Raw genomic sequence first — 17,538 nt, 5'->3', positions numbered from 1 at the left:
AAATAAATAAATTAGTAAATAATAATTATAAAAAGAAAAGAATTATAAAAATATACCCTTTTCCCAATGGAAATAACCAGCATCCTAATTCAGTATTTCTCAAGATTCCACCAGTATCTTAAGAAAGGAAATAAAGTATAATGATTCCTCTGTTTAAAAATAGTCAAGTATGCCAGGCATGGTGGCACATGCCTTTAATCCCAGCACTTGGGAGGCAGAGGCAGGCAGATCTTTGTGAGTTCGAGGCCAGCCTGGTCTACATAGTGAGTTCTAGGACAGCTGGGGCTACAAGGAGACCCTGTCTCAAGAAGACAAAAAAAAAATATAGTCAAGTATGTATAAAAGCATAGCCCTATTTTTTTTCCTATTTTATATATGGAAGTAGTTCTTAAATCATGGGTAGCTTAGATTTTCCCAAGATGAGTTCCAACAAATGCAAGTCCTTGTTTCTGGTATAGATTGGAGTTACATAAAGCAGGCTTCTCAGACTAAGTTTGAGGAGATACTGGAAAGAAGCTAAGTAGCATGCTTTATTGCTGAACTTTCCAGAGGCTCTTAGTAGCTGTTGGATCTCCAAGTATAGGGAATAGAGTAAACAATGTTTCCCTGACAGATTTGATCACAAATGGCTTTTCCTTAGAGTCTCGTGTGACTATGCTCCAGACAAAGTTTGCAAAGCGCTAGTATATTCAGGTCAAAATAATGATTGTTGAGTTCTAAAATATCTTTTTAAACCTGAGAGTAGAATTGGAGTAGTTTGCTGATTTCTAACATAATAAATGGAAAATTTCAACCAAATATAATATAGAATCATGCTGTTTGTTGCAAAGGAGTAAAGCTAATTTATGTCTGAGATACAAACAACCTCTCACCTTTGACAGGTTATAGAAAACTCAGGGAAGTTAGTTTAGGACTTCTCTCAGGTCTTGGTTTCCCTATTTGTGTGTGTGTGTGTGTGTGTGTGTGTGTGTGTGTGTAGGCCAGAGGTCAATCTCTGTTATTCCTTGTTGATATCCACCTTTTCTGAGTCAGGGTCTCTCACTGGGTCTTGTCAATTCCTGCAGCTTGATTAGCCAGGGAACTCCTGGGATCCGTGTCTCTCTGATTCCCCAGTGCTGGGATTATAAGTGTGTACGGCCACAACCACCTTTTTTCATGTGGGTTCTGGGATTGAACTCAAGTCCTTGTTCTTGGGCTGAAAGCACTTTATTGACTGAGCTATCGCCTCTCGTCAGTTTCCCTATTTTTTAAAAACTATTTTATTTTTATTTTATGTTATGAATATATTGCCTGCATGTATGTAAGTGCACCCATGTCCTGCAATACCCAGAGGTCAGAAGAGGGGTGTTGGATTCCCCTGGAACTGGAGTTACAGACAGCTATTAGCCACCCTAGGTGGAACTGAACCCAGATCCTCTGCAAGAGCAGTCAGTGCTCTGAACCACTAAGCCATCTCTCCAGCCCCAGTCTTTTTTTTGGGGGGGAGGAGTCTTTTTGAGACAGGGTCTCCCTGTAGCCCCAGCTGTCCTGGAACTCACTATGTAGACCAGGCTGGCCTTGAACTCACAGAGATCTGCCTGCTTCTGCCTCCCAAGTGCTGGGATTAAAGGCGTGTACCACCACGCCCAGCAGAAGTGCTTTTTGTTGTTGTTGTTGTTGTTGTTGTTGTTGTTAGTTTTACTTTTGTCTTTTGAGACAAGGTCTCACTATGTAGCCTTAGCTTGCCTGGAACTAACTATATAGTCTAGACTGGCCTTGAACTTGTGTTGATCCTCTTGCCTGGGATTACATGTGTGAGCCACCAGGCCTGGCTAGAAGTGCATTATAATAAACCCAGGTGCATACCATTTCCTTTTATAAAGAAGTGAGACCTTCCCTGCTTATGGGAAAACAAACTTCAATGTCAAGTAGAATTAATTTTAGATCCTAATTCCCTGTCCATCAACCCTGGAGCTGGCCTGGGGCTAATAGCTTCTCCCAGAGCTGGACCCTACCATCTAGGTACAGGGATAACACCATTGCCCTCTCTGTACATTGTAAAGCATCTCCACAGTGGGTGCCCAACACAGCTCTTTGTAACCTTCTTCCCTTCCCAGCTACAGCCCAAGCAAACTAAGCTAACATGCTAATATAGACAAAAAGGGCACCACTCTAGTTCTACACACCTCCAAGCATATCCTACTGCAGAAGGGATGCCAGCAGTAGCTAGCCAGCTCCTCTCAGGTATTTATTTGCTTGCTTACTATACGCAGAAGGGCAATGTTGCCCAGCACAGGTGAAGCTGCGAACAACAGGGGATGTCTATAAGTCCAGGCTAGGGTCTAGGGACCCAGTGTGAAGAAAGGACAAAGTAAGTGCCTCTATCTTTGGCGTAACCCATCCTACCAGGCCTGAAGTGACAAAGGAAATTGCCACACAGTGTCAGGTCTATGCTAAATGTCTCTTATTTAACACTAATCTTTTTGTATTTGTAAGAATATGAAAGGTTGATGGTCTTTTCTTGATAATACCAGGATTCACAAACAGAAAACGCAGACAGAAGCAAGCAGTCTTAGCCCTTTTGGAGAGCGACCAGGATCTGGCAAGTTAAATAGGGACAACTTTGCCCAGTTAATGAAAGCCATGGATGAGTTGGACAGTACCAGTAACATGCCAGAAGGCATGGACCCCTTGGTCTGGGAACATTTCTGCGCAATCAGACGAGCAAAAGTGGAAAGCGAACACAAAGTATTCATCTTTTTAATTTTATTTTTAAGTCCACTAATATAAATATTACATTAGTCAAAAACTAAGTTTTAAGACTTTCTTACTTGATGGTAGTTAGTAATATTACTGATAACATAACAAAATTGGATGATATCATTGGTGTTAATGTTACCTTGCTCTTGTAAACCACAGTGTATAAAATAATGGTGCTAGTGCTGAGTGGTTAGTGCACTGGAAATAGATATGATCAGTCCTGAGATGTGCTTTAAGTGGAAAATACACAGATTTAGAAGACTTACTGTAAAAAAAAAAAGAAAGAAAGAAAATGTCTCATTTTTTAGATTGCTTCTAAGTTGAACTATAATATTTTGATAGATCGTACTCACTAAAAAGTATAAAATTAAATTCATGTGTTTCATTTCATTTTTTGTAAAGTGGCTACTATAAAACTTGAAACCACACATATGGCTCACACTATTTCTTTTAAACAGCACTGTTAAAGAAGAGCTCATTTTTCATAGAATCATATTAACTCATCAGAGCCAATTTCATCATTTTGCTAGAACAGGGGAAAATGTAGAGTAAAACTGTGAGAGCATATTTAGTTGTAAAGAGAGTCTCTTTTTATTTTATGTGTATGAGTGTTTTGCCTGCATGTATGTAAGTGCACCTATGTCATGCAGTGCCTGCAGAGACCAGAAGGGGGTGTTGGATCCCCTGGAACTGGAGTTATGGATGATTGTTAGCCACGATGTAGGTGCTGGGACTCAAACCTGGGTCCTCTACAAGAGCAGCTAGGGCTCTTAACCCCTGGGCATTCTCTCCAGCACCCATTTTTCTAATTCTTTTTAAACATTTTTGACTTATTTTTATGTATATGAGTGTTTTGCCTACATGTAAGTGCACTAGTGTTGTGCAGTGCTCCCAGAGGCCAGAAGAGTCATCAGATCCCCTGGAACTGTAGTTATGGAAGGTTGTTAGCCACCATGTAGGTGCTGGGAACTGAACCCTGATCCTCTGCAAGAGCAGCCAGTGCTCTTTCAGTTTCTTGACCACAGCCTGTCTCCTCTCAATTCCACAAAACCAGTGCCACATACATCAGGCTGGCACATTTTTGTTACATATCTATGATTCTACAATTTCTTCTAAGGTGATGGGAACAAATTTCAAAGCAAAATATATAAAAAACTTTCTAGTCACTCTCAGACCTGATTTTCAGCAAGAAGTCAATTGTATACTCTTTAAATTCCTGGAATGTGAGTGCATGGTCCCCATTACATAACAGCTGTGATTTACATGTTTATTATGGGCTGGAGAGGTGCCTCAGGGGTGAAGCGTTTGCTGTTCTTCCAGAGTACTCAGGTTCAATTTCCAGCTACCCACCCCAGCCACCCACATGGTGGCTCTGTCACCCTCTTCTGGCCTTCATGGGAATTATACACATACCAGAAAACATACCAGCAATCAAAACACTTGCACAAATAAAAATAAATCATTTTTTAAAACCTTTATTAATCTCTGATAAAGATAGGCTTGTTAAGATTTTGTAAGAAGTGCCAGGCGTGGTGGCACACGCCTTTAATCCCAGCACTGGAGAGGCAGAGGCAAGTGGATCTTTGTGAGTTCGAGGCCCATTTGGTCTACAGAGTAAGTTCCAGGCCAGCTGGGGCTATAAGGAGATCCTGTCTCAAAAAGACCAAAAAAAAAAAAAAGATTTTGTAAGAAAAGTTAAATGTTTGTTCCTGAGATTCAACAGCTGGGTCTCTTCAGGTGAAGCAGAAAGCAGCTGGCTTAATGGAAATGACAGCTTTTCTCCGGAGGAGACTGGAGGACGATGAAACTGTGCAGCATGAGATTGAAAGAGTGTTCCATGAGCTCATTCGGTAATTTGAACCTTCCAGGTTTACTTACTCATATTCAAGTCCAAGCTAGGCTCAGTTAGGTAAGGCTGTCACTGTCGGGTCATCCTCCTACCTGGCTAGTCCACAAGCTGGCACAAACTTCTGTCTCAATCCAAGCATTGTGCTGAAAATTTCTGTTTTACATTTTTTTTATTTTATTATTTTTTATGTGTATGAGTGTATTGCCTGCATGTAGGTAAGTGCACCTGTGTTGTGCAATGCCCACGGAGGACAGAAGCAGCCATTGGATCCCCCAGAACTGGAGTTATGGACAGTTGTTATCTGCCATGTGGGTGCTGGGATTCAAACCCGCGTCTTGTGCAGAAACAACCAGTGTTAACTGCTGAGCCATCTCTCCAGCCCAGAAAGTTTGTTTTAAAGTGTGCATCTTGTTATGTAAAATTTGCTTCAAGACAGAATTTGTCATGTATGCTCTTAACACAAGAAGGGGAAAGAAATCTTAGTATTTTGTAAATATGTCTCTGCCACATAAAAATACAAAGAACCTGTGTCTACCAGTGGAGACTTTTAGGCTCAAACCATGTAAGTTGTATGGAAATCTAAGCAGATGTCCTAACTATTTCTACACATCTATCAGCTTTATGTTTTTCTTGAGGGCACATGATGGTTTTTGCTGAGTGCTTTGTATATTCTTAAGTCTGCTTTCATAAGGCCATATGTATAGCCACATGGATAAACACTTCCATGATGTTCCCAAATTCATCACTATACATCATTTTCAGACCTAGGCTACAGAGGGAATATTAATTATGCAACAGACTTGATAAGTGGCATCAGATTAAATATGATTAGTATCAAAAACCAATAAGATCAGAACTTTAATACACTTGCCATTTACAGCGTTTCTGTTCTCATCATCTTTATTTTCACTGCAACTAAAACTGAGCCTTACGACTGTAATTCTAACCATGTTATTGTTTGAGCGATCCAATGCTAATTTCAGGTCAGTTGAAGGGGTCCAGAGGGATCTCCAGGAAAGTTCACTTTTGACTCTCCATACTACTCAGTATGCTTTCCTTAAGCTGATTTAAATTTTATGTTCTCTGATAATAGAGTTTGAAACAAATATACTACAATTGCTTGCTTTGAAGTCTTCTTTCATTTAGATTACAGGACGATAAAGCGAAATTCCAGGTGAATTTGACAATACAAATTCTTCTTAAACAAGGACAAGTAGAACTGGAGAATTTCCAGCTAATTCTGGGATATCCCGATGCAATTCTCATCAATAAGACTATAATTGAAGACTTGAATTCTGTGATTCGGGTAATTACAGTTTTTTGAAAAGACTGTTTTGCCTGCTATATCAAATACTTTATAGTATTCTTTTGTTTCCATGGTAATTGTAATTCAGTTAAATCAGTGCTTCCTATTGGTAGCTTCCATGTGAATCACCTGAAGAATATTTATATATATATATGATAATATATATTAATTATATGAGAGAGAGAAAGAGAGAGAGAGAGAGAGAGAGAGAGAGAGACTCATTACATAGCCCTGGCTGGCCTGGAACTCACTAGGTAGACCAGGTTGGCCTGAACTTGCAGAGAACCTCCTGCCTCTGCCTCCTCAGTGCTGGGATTACAGGCATGTGCCAACATGCCCGGCAGACATACCTTAGTATATTGCTTCAAAAGGTCTCAGTATATAGTCTTTTATGTAGCATTGATGGTAATATATCTAATTACAGTACTAGTTTTAGACATTTGAGTCCTTACCCCGCCCTGCTTAATCTAGCCAAGATTCACTGATTTGACTGATCCCCACCCCCAAGGACCAATTTTTCATTTCATCAGTTCCATTTCCCAATTCACTCTATGCTTCTGATGGTTTTGAATTTAGTTTGTCTTTTTCTAGTACGTAAAGGATGTTAGATTATTGATGCCAGCTGTCTTTTTAATGTGTTTATAGCCATTAATTTTCCTCTGAGCACTGCTTTTAGTATTGTATTTTCATTTTTCTTATTTCAAGGTATTTCTTAATATGTCTTTTGGTGTTTTGATATTTTCATTGAGTTAATATTTATTAAATAATGTGTTTTCATTTCCCCATATTTGAGATTTTTCCAGATTTTCCTTTTGATTGATATAACCTTCCACCCTTTCTAATCTCCCACCTACCCCTTTTAGTACCTCTCCTCCCTACAAGTCCCTTTCCCACATTCATATCTTGTTATTCGGGGTTTAGTTTTTGCCTTTTGTTTTGAGACCTGCTAACTTTAACCAGGATCATCTACATTATTGGTTTTTAACTATCCATTGGAGCTCCTCGGTCCACAACTGAAGACAATGTCTGCCTCTCCCCCAGAATCCATCAGTAGCCAACAGTCCTGCATGGAGCTACAGCCACATGAGCGCCTCCCCAGTCCATGACTGACTGTTGACGAGTCCGGTCATGTGTAGGTCCACTGCAAGCAGCCACAGCGCTGTGAGATCGCGACTGTATTGGCTGTGTTATGCCTAGAAGGCAGCACTTAGCCCTTTTCCCTGTCTTCAGCTCTTACATTCTTTCTGCTTCTGCATCCACAGTCATCTCTGAGCCTTAGAGGGGGTGGTATAAAGGCCTGGACAGGGCTGAGCATGCAACCATCACTTATTCTCAGCACCTTGAGCAGCCATGCATCTCTGCATCCATCTACCACCTTTCATTACAAAGAGAAGCCTCTAATTAAACCTGGGAGGAGTGTTTATCATATATAAATAAACATAAATACTTGAAAGGCAGCTTGGCACCTTGAAAATTTAGCGAAACAACAGTATTAAGTTTGCTCTTAGGGCCTAAAACCTTTTCAGGTATGGGTTTTTGACCTGGTTTACAGTGCCAAGCATGAATTCCATCTTATGGAGCAGGACTCAAATCCAGTCAGTTGGTTACCCCTAGAGCAGGCATGCCACCACTGCACCAGTAGACACATCATGCCTGAAAGGTTGGTATTGTACATCATGGAGTCCATGCCTTTTAATTGCCGTTTAACCCACTGACATTTAAAGAATGTTGATAAAGAACTTACTCCTACCATCTGGTGTTCGTTTTCATACCACTTTTTTGTTTGATTTTTCATTCCCTCTCTTACTGTTCTGTTTTGTATATAGTTGATTTTTTTAAATCTTTTTTTCTAAGTACTCTTTGGATTCCCTATCTTATTTTGTTTCTAAATTAGTTGTGAGTTATTTTCTTAGTATTTTCCTTGAGTAGCACATTCAAACTGTATAACATTAAAGTATGAATTAATACCAACTTAGTTTCAAACTCTACTCCAGTAAACCTGTTCTTCCCCATTTATGCTGTTATTTTCACTATCTTCTTACATTATGTGCTCATTAACATAGATTTATAATTATTGCTTTGTGCATTTTTAAGTAATATAGAAGAAAAAGAGTTAGAAACCAAAACCAGCTTTTATAATTATGCATGCGTTTACATTTTCAGGTAGTATATTTCACTTCTTTTCCTATCTTTGGGTTTTGGCCTAGTGTCTCTTATTCTCAGTTTGAAAGACTTTCTTTAGCATTTCTTGTAGAGCAGGTCCACTGACGAAGGATTTCTTCCATTTTGTTTATCTTAGAATGTCTCGGTTTTTCATTTAAAAAAAATTTTTCTTGAGACAGTAGGTAGACAGAAAATAGGGAGTTTGTCCCTGGCACCTCCTCCAACTCTGAACAGTCTAACAGAAAAGGGGAAAAGGAGACAGGAGCTTCCAGTAAGGTAGGAAAGAAAACCAGGGTATTGGCTCCCAGACACCATGACAGAAAAGGTTCCAGGAGTAGACTTGTGCACAGCGTCAATTACTTGACAAGAGTAGCTAGCCTCAGGGGAGGGTTAAGATAAAAGTACCACTCGTGATGGTAGAATAATTGAACATAAGGGAGAGATGGCTCAGTGGTTAGGAGCACTGACTGCTCTTGCAGAGAACCTGGGTTTGATTCCCAGCACCCACACGGCACCTACGAACCATCCTTAACTCCAGTTCCAGGGGAATCCGAAGCTCTCTTCTGACCTCTGTGCCATTGCATGACACGGGTGCACTCACATACATGCAGGCAATACACTAATACACATAAAAAAATAAAATATTTTTTTAAAAAGTGATTTGACTGCATCCTACAATGAGATTGGCTGAAATGAAGGCAGAAAGCACATGTAGCTCTAAAGCAGTGTTATCTCCACTCTGGCACTCTTGACATCTGGGGCAGATTATCTGCTATGGATGTTGTCCTGTGTTTTGCAGGATACTTAACAACATCCCTAACCTCTACCCACTAGATGCCTATGGCCACCTCTCTGGCTGTGTCATCTCAAACATAAGCCATATTGTCCCCTGCTGAGTCAACATGTTTTTCTCAGTAGAGAAAATTTTAAACTTTAGATTTTCAGGCTACTGATGGCAAGATCAAGTGTATGACTGTGGGAGTAAGGTGGCTGAAGTGCAAAAATAAGGGAATCATCAAAGGTAGGAAATCCAAGATGTTTACTGTGTGGTACCACATATGGCAATGCTTGATAAAAACAGCTTGACTCTTAGCATCCATCTTAAGCCAAGAATGACACTGAACTGCTAAGAACCTATTCCTGCAGAATTATCCCAGAACTGTGCACTTGAATAATGGCTTACTCTTTCCTTATTAAAACAGTATTATCAGGCATGAAATAGCATAATAGTCACGGTGGTCTAAAGAAAGAGAACTGAAAAAGCCATGGCCTTTTATATGGGCTGCCATCAGAAGGTAACACCCGCATTTAGTGTGGGTCATCCAGCTTCAAATGATTCAGTCAAGAAAGCCTCATTTCAGTTAATTCCAGATCCAGTCAAGTTGACAACCAAGACTGGCCATCAAAAATGAGCAAAGAAAAAAGGACTATCGTAGCAGAAGATTCAGACCTCTACTGGCCTACAACACACACAACCACAAACAGATACTACTGATTTAATTCCTTCTACTATTTATAGTACAAATGGGCTAATCTTCCTATCTTCATCACTTCCAACAAATATTCGTGTTTGCAGCACTTTCTTGAATATGCAAAACATAGACATACTCGTTCATCCATTATTTTTGATCAAGGGCAAGGAAGAGTCATGAGGGATTAAGGCTACATGACCAGGTCACAAGAGCACAAGGTTTCATGAGCACTGTCTACATTATAAATAAGTTAACATAAGATTAAGTTTTTTGAACTTTTTGTTATTATTTGGGTTTTTGTTTTTTGTTTTGCTTTTTGTCTTTGTCTCCCTGTAGCCCTAGTTGGTCTAGAACTATGTGGACCAGGCTGGCCTCAATCTCACAGAGATCAGCCTGCCTCTGCCTTCCAAGTGCTGAGATTAAAGGCATGTGCCACCATACCTGACCTGAGATTAACTTTTCCGTTTCAAGTTCAGGTAAAAGTCATTTGTTCAGTGTATGTCAATATTGTAAAAGTCATTCCTGAAGAAATTCCAGGAGTTGAGAGGCCAAGCTATGACCAAAAGATGATGATAATAGAAAAGAGAAGAGGGTATGGTACAGCTTACTGCCATGAGCCTCAAAAAGCCAGATTCTGGAAAGAGAGAAAAAGGAAAAAAAATATAAAATGTTAACTAAAAGAATTCTCATATAAACTTTTTGACTGGGGTTTTTCAATGCATATTTTTATTGAATTTTTATGCATTTCTTACATCTTAATCACATTTAGGCCCTCTTCCTTATCTGTAACCCCCATAGCCCACCCACAAGATTTCATGCATTATATCTTTATCTGTTAAGTTTGTGTACCCATATGTCCCTTTGCAAGTTCATCCACTGGAGCCTGTTCAGCCTGCCTAGCATCATTCCCCTAAAGATCATCAACCCTCCCTCACCCAGCAGTGGATTGATTGGGTTTTTGAGACAATCTTACAGTATGGCCCAGGTTGGCCTAGAACGTACCATGTAGCCAAGGCTGGCCTGGAATTTGCAGCAATCTTCCTGTCATTGCCTCTCAAGCACTGGGATTATAGGTGTAAGCCACCACACTTAATAAAATAAATTTATTTTGGATACATGGTAATTTCATTATTGGCAATGTTAGGACAATTTCATTAACATATTCCTGAATTTCATATAGGTAATTCAAAGTGAAGTGCAAAACAGGTATTTAAGTGTTACATCAACTTTTTTTTCTTTTCTACTAGCTACCAAACAGATACCGGTATGGCTAGCCATGCCTTCTGGGAAGGCCCTGAGGAGGTTTTCAAATGCATACAAATTGCCAGATTAGGTCATAGCAATCAGCATCAAATAGTCTGTCAGTGTGCACACAGAATCATAGTGTATGAATACCGATATACCTTTTTAGACTCAAGGACAAAAGAAAGTTGCTAGCATGATGGAAAGCAAAGAAGTACACAAAGGAATCTACCAGATTGAGTGGGAGCACAAGAAAATGGAGATGCAAATGGAAGATCTGAGCCAAAAGGCCTGGGATATTCAGATGCTGTTTTTTTCAAGAGATCGTCAAAAGGCAAGTCCTCCCGGCCTCTACAGTTTTAACGTCATTAACTCAACGTAGAAGGAAGCCTCTAAGGCAGGCATATTCTAAGCCAGATGTGCTTCCTAACGTGTCTATGTGTCTACCAGTTATTTTTCTTGCAATGGTTGTTTACTTCACGACCTGTTTAGTGGTATAATTCTATACTACAGTTCGCTAGAATTTCCTAGTTGTTAAATCAAGTGTTCCTCTTCCAGTCACTACCACGCTTCTGTTCTGCAGTTTGACCACCTGTTTTCTACTCCTTCAGCTTTGTCACCCCGATTTTCTGTTTTTCTTCCAGTATGTCAGAACATTCTGCCTCTTTTAGCTGGATTATCACTTCTAAGTCATATTTTTATTTTATGTGAAGAAGTGTTTTCCTGCATGTATGTTAGTGCACCTGTGTATGCAATGCCCATGGAGGCCAGAAGTGGGTGTTGGATCCCCAGGAACTGGAGTTAGAGGTGGTTATTGCCACCATATTGGTACTGGGAACTAAACCTGGGTTCTCTGCGAGAACAGTCAGTGCTCTTAACCACTAAGCCACCTCTCCAATCCCTACTTCTAAGTCTTAAATACAGCCACTTTTCAAGACTCTGTCTTAGCTCTTTCCATTCCCTCTCCCTTGGTGTTATCTTTATTTTTCTAATGTCTACTATCAACTAGAGACCCAAGCTCTCTAATTCCAATCCAATTGTATTCCAGTCTAAGCTCTCTATACCTGATCCCCTTGAGCTCCATTTGTTTTCTCACTCCTAGCAGTTCTTTTCCTGTGTTTGCTTTTTGAGATAGGGTCATCCTACATAGCCCAGGCTCTCTTGAGCTCACTAAGTAGCCCAGGCTGGCCTCACACTTAATATAATCCTTGTGTCTCAGCCTCCTGAGTGCTGAGATTACAGGTATGTGCCACCACCCCTAGCTTCCAACAGCTTTTTTCTTTTTTTTTAACTTAAAAAAAGTAATATATAAAAATGAAACCAGAATACCATGGGAAGAAATCGTAGGAAAATTATGCATAGTTTCAATGGGGAAAGCTTTTCTATCATATGAAACACGGGAAGTCATAAAATTGAAACAGAATTTAAGTTCAACTGCTTAAAAATAAGCTTCTGCATGGCAAAAACTATTTTAAATAATGACACAAAAATGGAGTTATAATTCATATCAAAAGGCATAATTTTCTTAAAAAGAAATTTATAAGAAAATTTCAAAAAATAGAAAAATATCAAAGTATCTGAACAAACAAAATTGATTCAGACATAAGTTGCTCAGCCTAACTCCTGACAGAAATACTGATGCCATCAATCATGGAGATGAATTCCAACAGCTTTTCTTAATTTGCTTATTTCTGTTCTTTCTAGATAGTCACCCAGGGTTAAAAGCTTGAGTCATCTTTGGTTTCCCTCTGGTGCCTGTCTTGCCCAACTTTTTCTTGTTTCCAATGCTTCTCCCACGGTTCAGTCTGTCTTCCATTATTTAATGTTTTAAGAGTTAGACAGTCTTACCATTAATCTTGTCTCTTGGCTTGGGGGGGGCATCTCAAAGTGTCTTTTCTCTCTCATTAAATGTTTAGTTTATCCTTATTTGTATAATGCTGTCATATTAAATTCCTGTTTGATTCTATTAACATTAGCACCCTGATCATATATTTTAAATTATTTTTTAATGATTTTTTTAGAGGGAGGGGTTCTTTTTGAGACAGGGTCTCCCTGTAGCCCCAGCTGGCCTGGAACTCAGAGATCTACCTGCCTCTGCCTCCCAAATGCTGGGACTAAAGGTATGCGCCACCATACCTGGCTAAATTGATACTCTTAACTACCAAATGGATTTTGAAGTCAGTAGGTGGGCAGTGTCTTCCAGTTGAACCATTATACCTCTTACCAGCATTCTCAAACCAAATGTATTGGTCTGTATGTATACAAGTGTGTGTGGAGGTCAGAGATTGACATCAGATGGTGTGTAGAGACCAGAGGTTTGTACGTCTGTGTGTGGAGGCCAAAGGTTGACATCAGACGTCTTCCTCAATCACTTTTCTACTTCTTGAGATGGTCTCTCACTGAACCGGGAGCTTACTGATTTTAGACTTGGCTGGCCAGTGAGCTCCAGGGACCTTTGTCTCCACCTCCCTAGTGCTTTAAGTACAGGCACACTCTGCTGCACTTTCCTTTTTATGTGGGCATGGGGATGCAGACTCAGATCCTTGTGCTTATGTGGTGTATTATTTACTTTTCTGTTGCTGCGACAGAATACCATGACCAAGGCAACTTATAGACAGAAGAGTATATTTGGCTTATGGTTCCAGAGGAATCAGAGTCCATCATGGTGGGGAGGCATGACACCCAGCCGCAGGCATGGTGGCTGGAGTAGGAAGCTGAGAGCTCACCTCTCCAACGGCAAACAGGAAGCAGAGAGAACAAAACTGCAAGTGTGACAAGGCTATGAACTCTCAAAGCCCACCCTCAGTGATGTGCTTCCCCCATCAAGGCCATACCTCTTAGAGGTTCTGACTTTTCCAACAGCACCACCAACTGATCAAGTGTTCAAATTCTTTTTTCTTTAAATGTTTTTTTACTTATTTTGCGTGTCTGAGCATATTGCCTGCATCTACATATAAGTGCATCCACATGTAAGTGCATATGTATAATGCCCTCGGAGATCAGAAGAGTGTCAGATCCCCCTGGAACTGGAATTACGGATGGTTATTAGCCACCATATGGGTGCTGGGATTCAAACCTGGATGCTCTGCAAGCCATCTCCCCAGCCCTCAAGTGTTCAAATTCTTGCGCTTATGGGTGATAGTTCTCATTCAAACCTCAAGTGGCAAGCATTTTATCAACTCAATCATTACCCAGCCCTAAATGGATCACCTTTTTGTTCATACTGGCTCTTCCTCCTCCTCCTTCCCTGACCCTGTTCCCTTCCCAACCTCCCCCATCCTAAATCTACATGATTTGTCAAGATTTAACTTATTCCATCTTCTCCATAAAACCTTTCTTGATTTTCCAAACTTGAAGAAATCTTATCCCATCACAAACCATCTTTGAATTTGCTAACACCTTCCATACCTCTGACAGTCATTTCTGTGTATCTTTTTCTTGAAGGCTAGGTTCTCTCTCTTTATATCTGCCCTGGTATTTTTAACTAGAACACTCTTAATATCAGACTCAAGTGGGGACACAATATTTGGTGAGTTGAATGAGAAATTTTAAGCATTTATAATGATTAACATATAGATGAGTGTACTGATAGCTATATACAAGTAAATACGGCACAAAAGCCAAATCAATCTTAACATCTGTTATGAAAAACAACTTTCTAAACTAATCTTTAGAAAGTTATAAAATCTTCTAATCTTTATAGTTATCTATTGAAAGAAATACAAAACATTATTCTTACATGTATTGTGAATCTTTTTTTCCTCTTAAAGTACCTAAATGAACCAAACTACGAGAGTCTGATTGCTATTCAGATTGGAATAATGGAGCAAACCATTAATGTTATAGATAAGGTCAGTCTCAAATATATTATAATCCTAACAGTTGTGATCATGTGAGCAAAGTAATAAGGCTTCAGAAATGAACAGAAGAACCTAGCAGAAACTTGGCAATTTACTGTTATTCAGAAGGTAATTAGAGGTTCCTGAATGGTGTCTTTGCAACCATAGCCAGTGACAGAGACTGCAGACCTCCTTCAAATATTAAAATTGATCTCTGGAATGAAAGTGGATTTTCTATCTCACACTAGGCTATACCTATGACAAGTATTGACAATCTTTCTTTCGCACTGTAAAGTTTATCTTATCATAACTGAACAAAATCTTTTATTATAGAGCATATGTAAGATGGAAACAAAGTAATTGCAAGCTTTAAAAATGCTCTCATTTCTATGACTGTATAAAATCTTTAATATACAGTGTAGTATTTTTTTAACATTTTTTATTTTATGTGTACGAATGTATTGCCTGCATGTGTGTAAGTACACCCATGTCACGCAATGCCCAAGGAGGTTCAGAAGAAGGCATCAAATCCCCTGGAACTGCAGCTACAGATGGCTGTTAGCCACCATGTGGGTGCTGGGAATCAAACCCAGGTCCTCTGCAAGAACAGTTAGTGCTCTTAACTGCTGAGCCATCTCTCCAGCCCCCAAGTGTAGTATTAACACTCTATCAACCAATAAACTGAGTTTCTGCTATGGACAAACCACATGACAGGCTCTAGGCATACAGTGTAAGATGCTACCGTAGGTAATGTGTTTTAAATGTGAGCATGTTTTTATAAAACAACTTACTTTTTTTTTTTCAAAATTACTTTTTATGGGGTTTCATGGGGACAAAAATTTCAGACCCACAAAAAGAATGTAGAAAACTGCAAAAAACTACTAAAAAAACTGGGAAAATACAGCAATCAAAAAGATAGAGCAAATTATACACTAAGCTGCAATCTACAGGAAGAGCTGCTTGCTGTCTCAGAAAGACAAGACATTTGCAATGAAATCGGTGAGTTGTTTTCTTTAATCACCTGTAGATCTCGCTAAATTAGCATTCCTGATTTCTGTCCAATAGTCACAGAGCTATCCGCATCTCTTCCACACAATTTTAAGTGCTGCTTCTGTATTTGAGTGTTGGTCACAATCCAGCTAATCCCTTTCTTCTTCATTCCTGGATCAGGGTCTAAGCTGACTTGTGAAAAGATTGCCAAAGAACAATATGATAACATGATGAAACAACAGAAGTTGACACATCTCTCAAAACAACAAGCTGAACAGATTTCAGTATTTCAGGCTGAAGTTGAAAGACTAAGGATGAAAACATTTCCAGCCCTCGTTCCAATGTAAAACACTGGCAGGATCAAGAGGCCAAACCAATCATTCCAAAATCATTTCTTTTTCTTTCACGTCAGGAAATTTAAGTTACCTCTTAGTTACATGTTTTTAGTAATTAATTTTTAACTCTAATCATCTGTCTTGCATAAATAAATATGTTAAATGAAATGTTTGTACTGATTAAAGAATTAGATTTTTCAGGCAGAATATATTTAAGATTTTGTTCAATTACAATTACCAGAATTTTAGAGGGTAACTTCTGCCTATGAAACCAGAGTAAATTGTTACTTACCCCAAGACTTAAACCATTTGTAAACTGTAACATATTTTGGAAAGAGTCATTTCCTATTGTAACAGAGCTCACTTTTTCACCATACCTAAAGGATTCAGCAAACAGAAAGTGCTCATTTCCTTAAAATACTCTTATATATATATATGGCATACAGATGATGCTAATTGCATTTATAAGCTGAGACTTGCTGGCAGACTCTATTCACCCTTCCACAGCTCATGGTCTGATGCATTCTTAGGTGACATCATTAGGATCACTTATCAGTCTCCAATTTGTAATCTAAATTTTAAGTTTAATATACAATACCATGTCTAATAGACACTGGTACAAGTAAAGCAAAAGAGCTATTATAAAAATCTTCCCTTTAGGGGCATACACCTATAATGTCGAAGATTCTGAGAGTTGGAGGCTAGCCTGGGCTGTATGATGAGACCCTATGTCAAAAATAAGTAGGAGCTGGAGAGATGGCTCAGTTGTCAAGAGCACGGGCTGCTCTTCAGAGGACCTGGGTCAGTTCCCAGCACCCATATGGTGGGCAACAACTCTAATTCCAGTTCTAGGGGATATGATGGCCTCTTCTGGCCTCTGCAAGCACTGCATGACATGGATGCACTTACATGCATGCAGACAAAACACCCATACACATAGTTTCTTAAAATATGATAGTGATTTTTCAGTAAATAGATCCTAGCAAATGGAGGTGAGTCAACAGGAATGCTCAAAACAAACAGAAAAGATTACCTGTATTCATTACTTTACTCGTCACTGTGTCAAGACACATGACAGAAGCAACCTGAGGGTTCTTTTGTTTGGCTCATTTTTTTCAGTTTTGCCCATCATGGGAAGGTGAAAAGTCTGTGTCTGCTGCTTCTGATAGTGTGGCAGACAAGGAAGCAGGTTGAGCTATAAACCCTTAAAAGCCCATTGCCCCACAACACACACAGCCCCTAGACACATATCTACCAGGCAGGACCTTCCTGATGGTTCCACAACCTCCTATAACAGAACCACTAGCTAACGACTAGGTATTCAAACACATGAACCTATGGGAGACATTTCAGACTCAAACTAGAACACTAACCATGGGCATTCCCAAGCTCTAAACTATCCCCCATAAGCCCCATTCATCCTCATAACCCACCCATCACCTATCTCCCCAAGTACCCATTGTTCTGATGAAATCAACTGAGGCTGTATGCTAATGAGTGGAAACCCTACTATTCCCCACAAGTGGACACTTAGGGTGACTCCAGAGGATGTACCTGTCAGGAATGAGCAGCTGTAGCCTGCAAGATCAAGCTAGATAGGCAC

The 17,538-nt window shown here is 39.6% G+C and overlaps 1 protein-coding gene across 8 annotated transcripts in view; it reads left to right on the top strand.

Annotated features, from left to right (window-relative positions):
- Nucleotides 1–16,051, top strand: part of Cfap43 (cilia and flagella associated protein 43) — a 100,521-nt gene extending 84,470 nt beyond the window's left edge. For 4 of the 8 annotated variants that reach the window (XM_029569665.1, XM_029569669.1, XM_029569666.1 and 1 more), the window contains 7 exons: nucleotides 2,514–2,727; nucleotides 4,477–4,589; nucleotides 5,735–5,894; nucleotides 10,941–11,105; nucleotides 14,542–14,622; nucleotides 15,456–15,609; nucleotides 15,781–16,051. In XM_029569665.1, the coding sequence (XP_029425525.1) occupies nucleotides 2,514–2,727; nucleotides 4,477–4,589; nucleotides 5,735–5,894; nucleotides 10,941–11,105; nucleotides 14,542–14,622; nucleotides 15,456–15,609; nucleotides 15,781–15,947 (1,054 nt within the window). In that variant the 3' untranslated portion in view covers nucleotides 15,948–16,051. The remainder of the gene's footprint in view (nucleotides 1–2,513; nucleotides 2,728–4,476; nucleotides 4,590–5,734; nucleotides 5,895–10,940; nucleotides 11,106–14,541; nucleotides 14,623–15,455; nucleotides 15,610–15,780) is intronic. The other 4 variants (XM_029569671.1, XM_029569668.1, XM_029569670.1 and 1 more) reach the window with 2 other exon arrangements.
- The last annotated feature ends 1,487 nt before the right edge of the window (nucleotides 16,052–17,538 follow it).

Source organism: Nannospalax galili, unplaced genomic scaffold (genome assembly GCF_000622305.1).
Source record: "Nannospalax galili isolate Female #2095 unplaced genomic scaffold, S.galili_v1.0 scaffold161, whole genome shotgun sequence".
In the NCBI taxonomy this organism is placed as follows: domain Eukaryota; kingdom Metazoa; phylum Chordata; class Mammalia; order Rodentia; family Spalacidae; genus Nannospalax; species Nannospalax galili.
The sequence above is the reverse complement of the archived record's forward strand: the minus strand, read 5'-3'. Positions and strand labels throughout refer to the sequence as shown.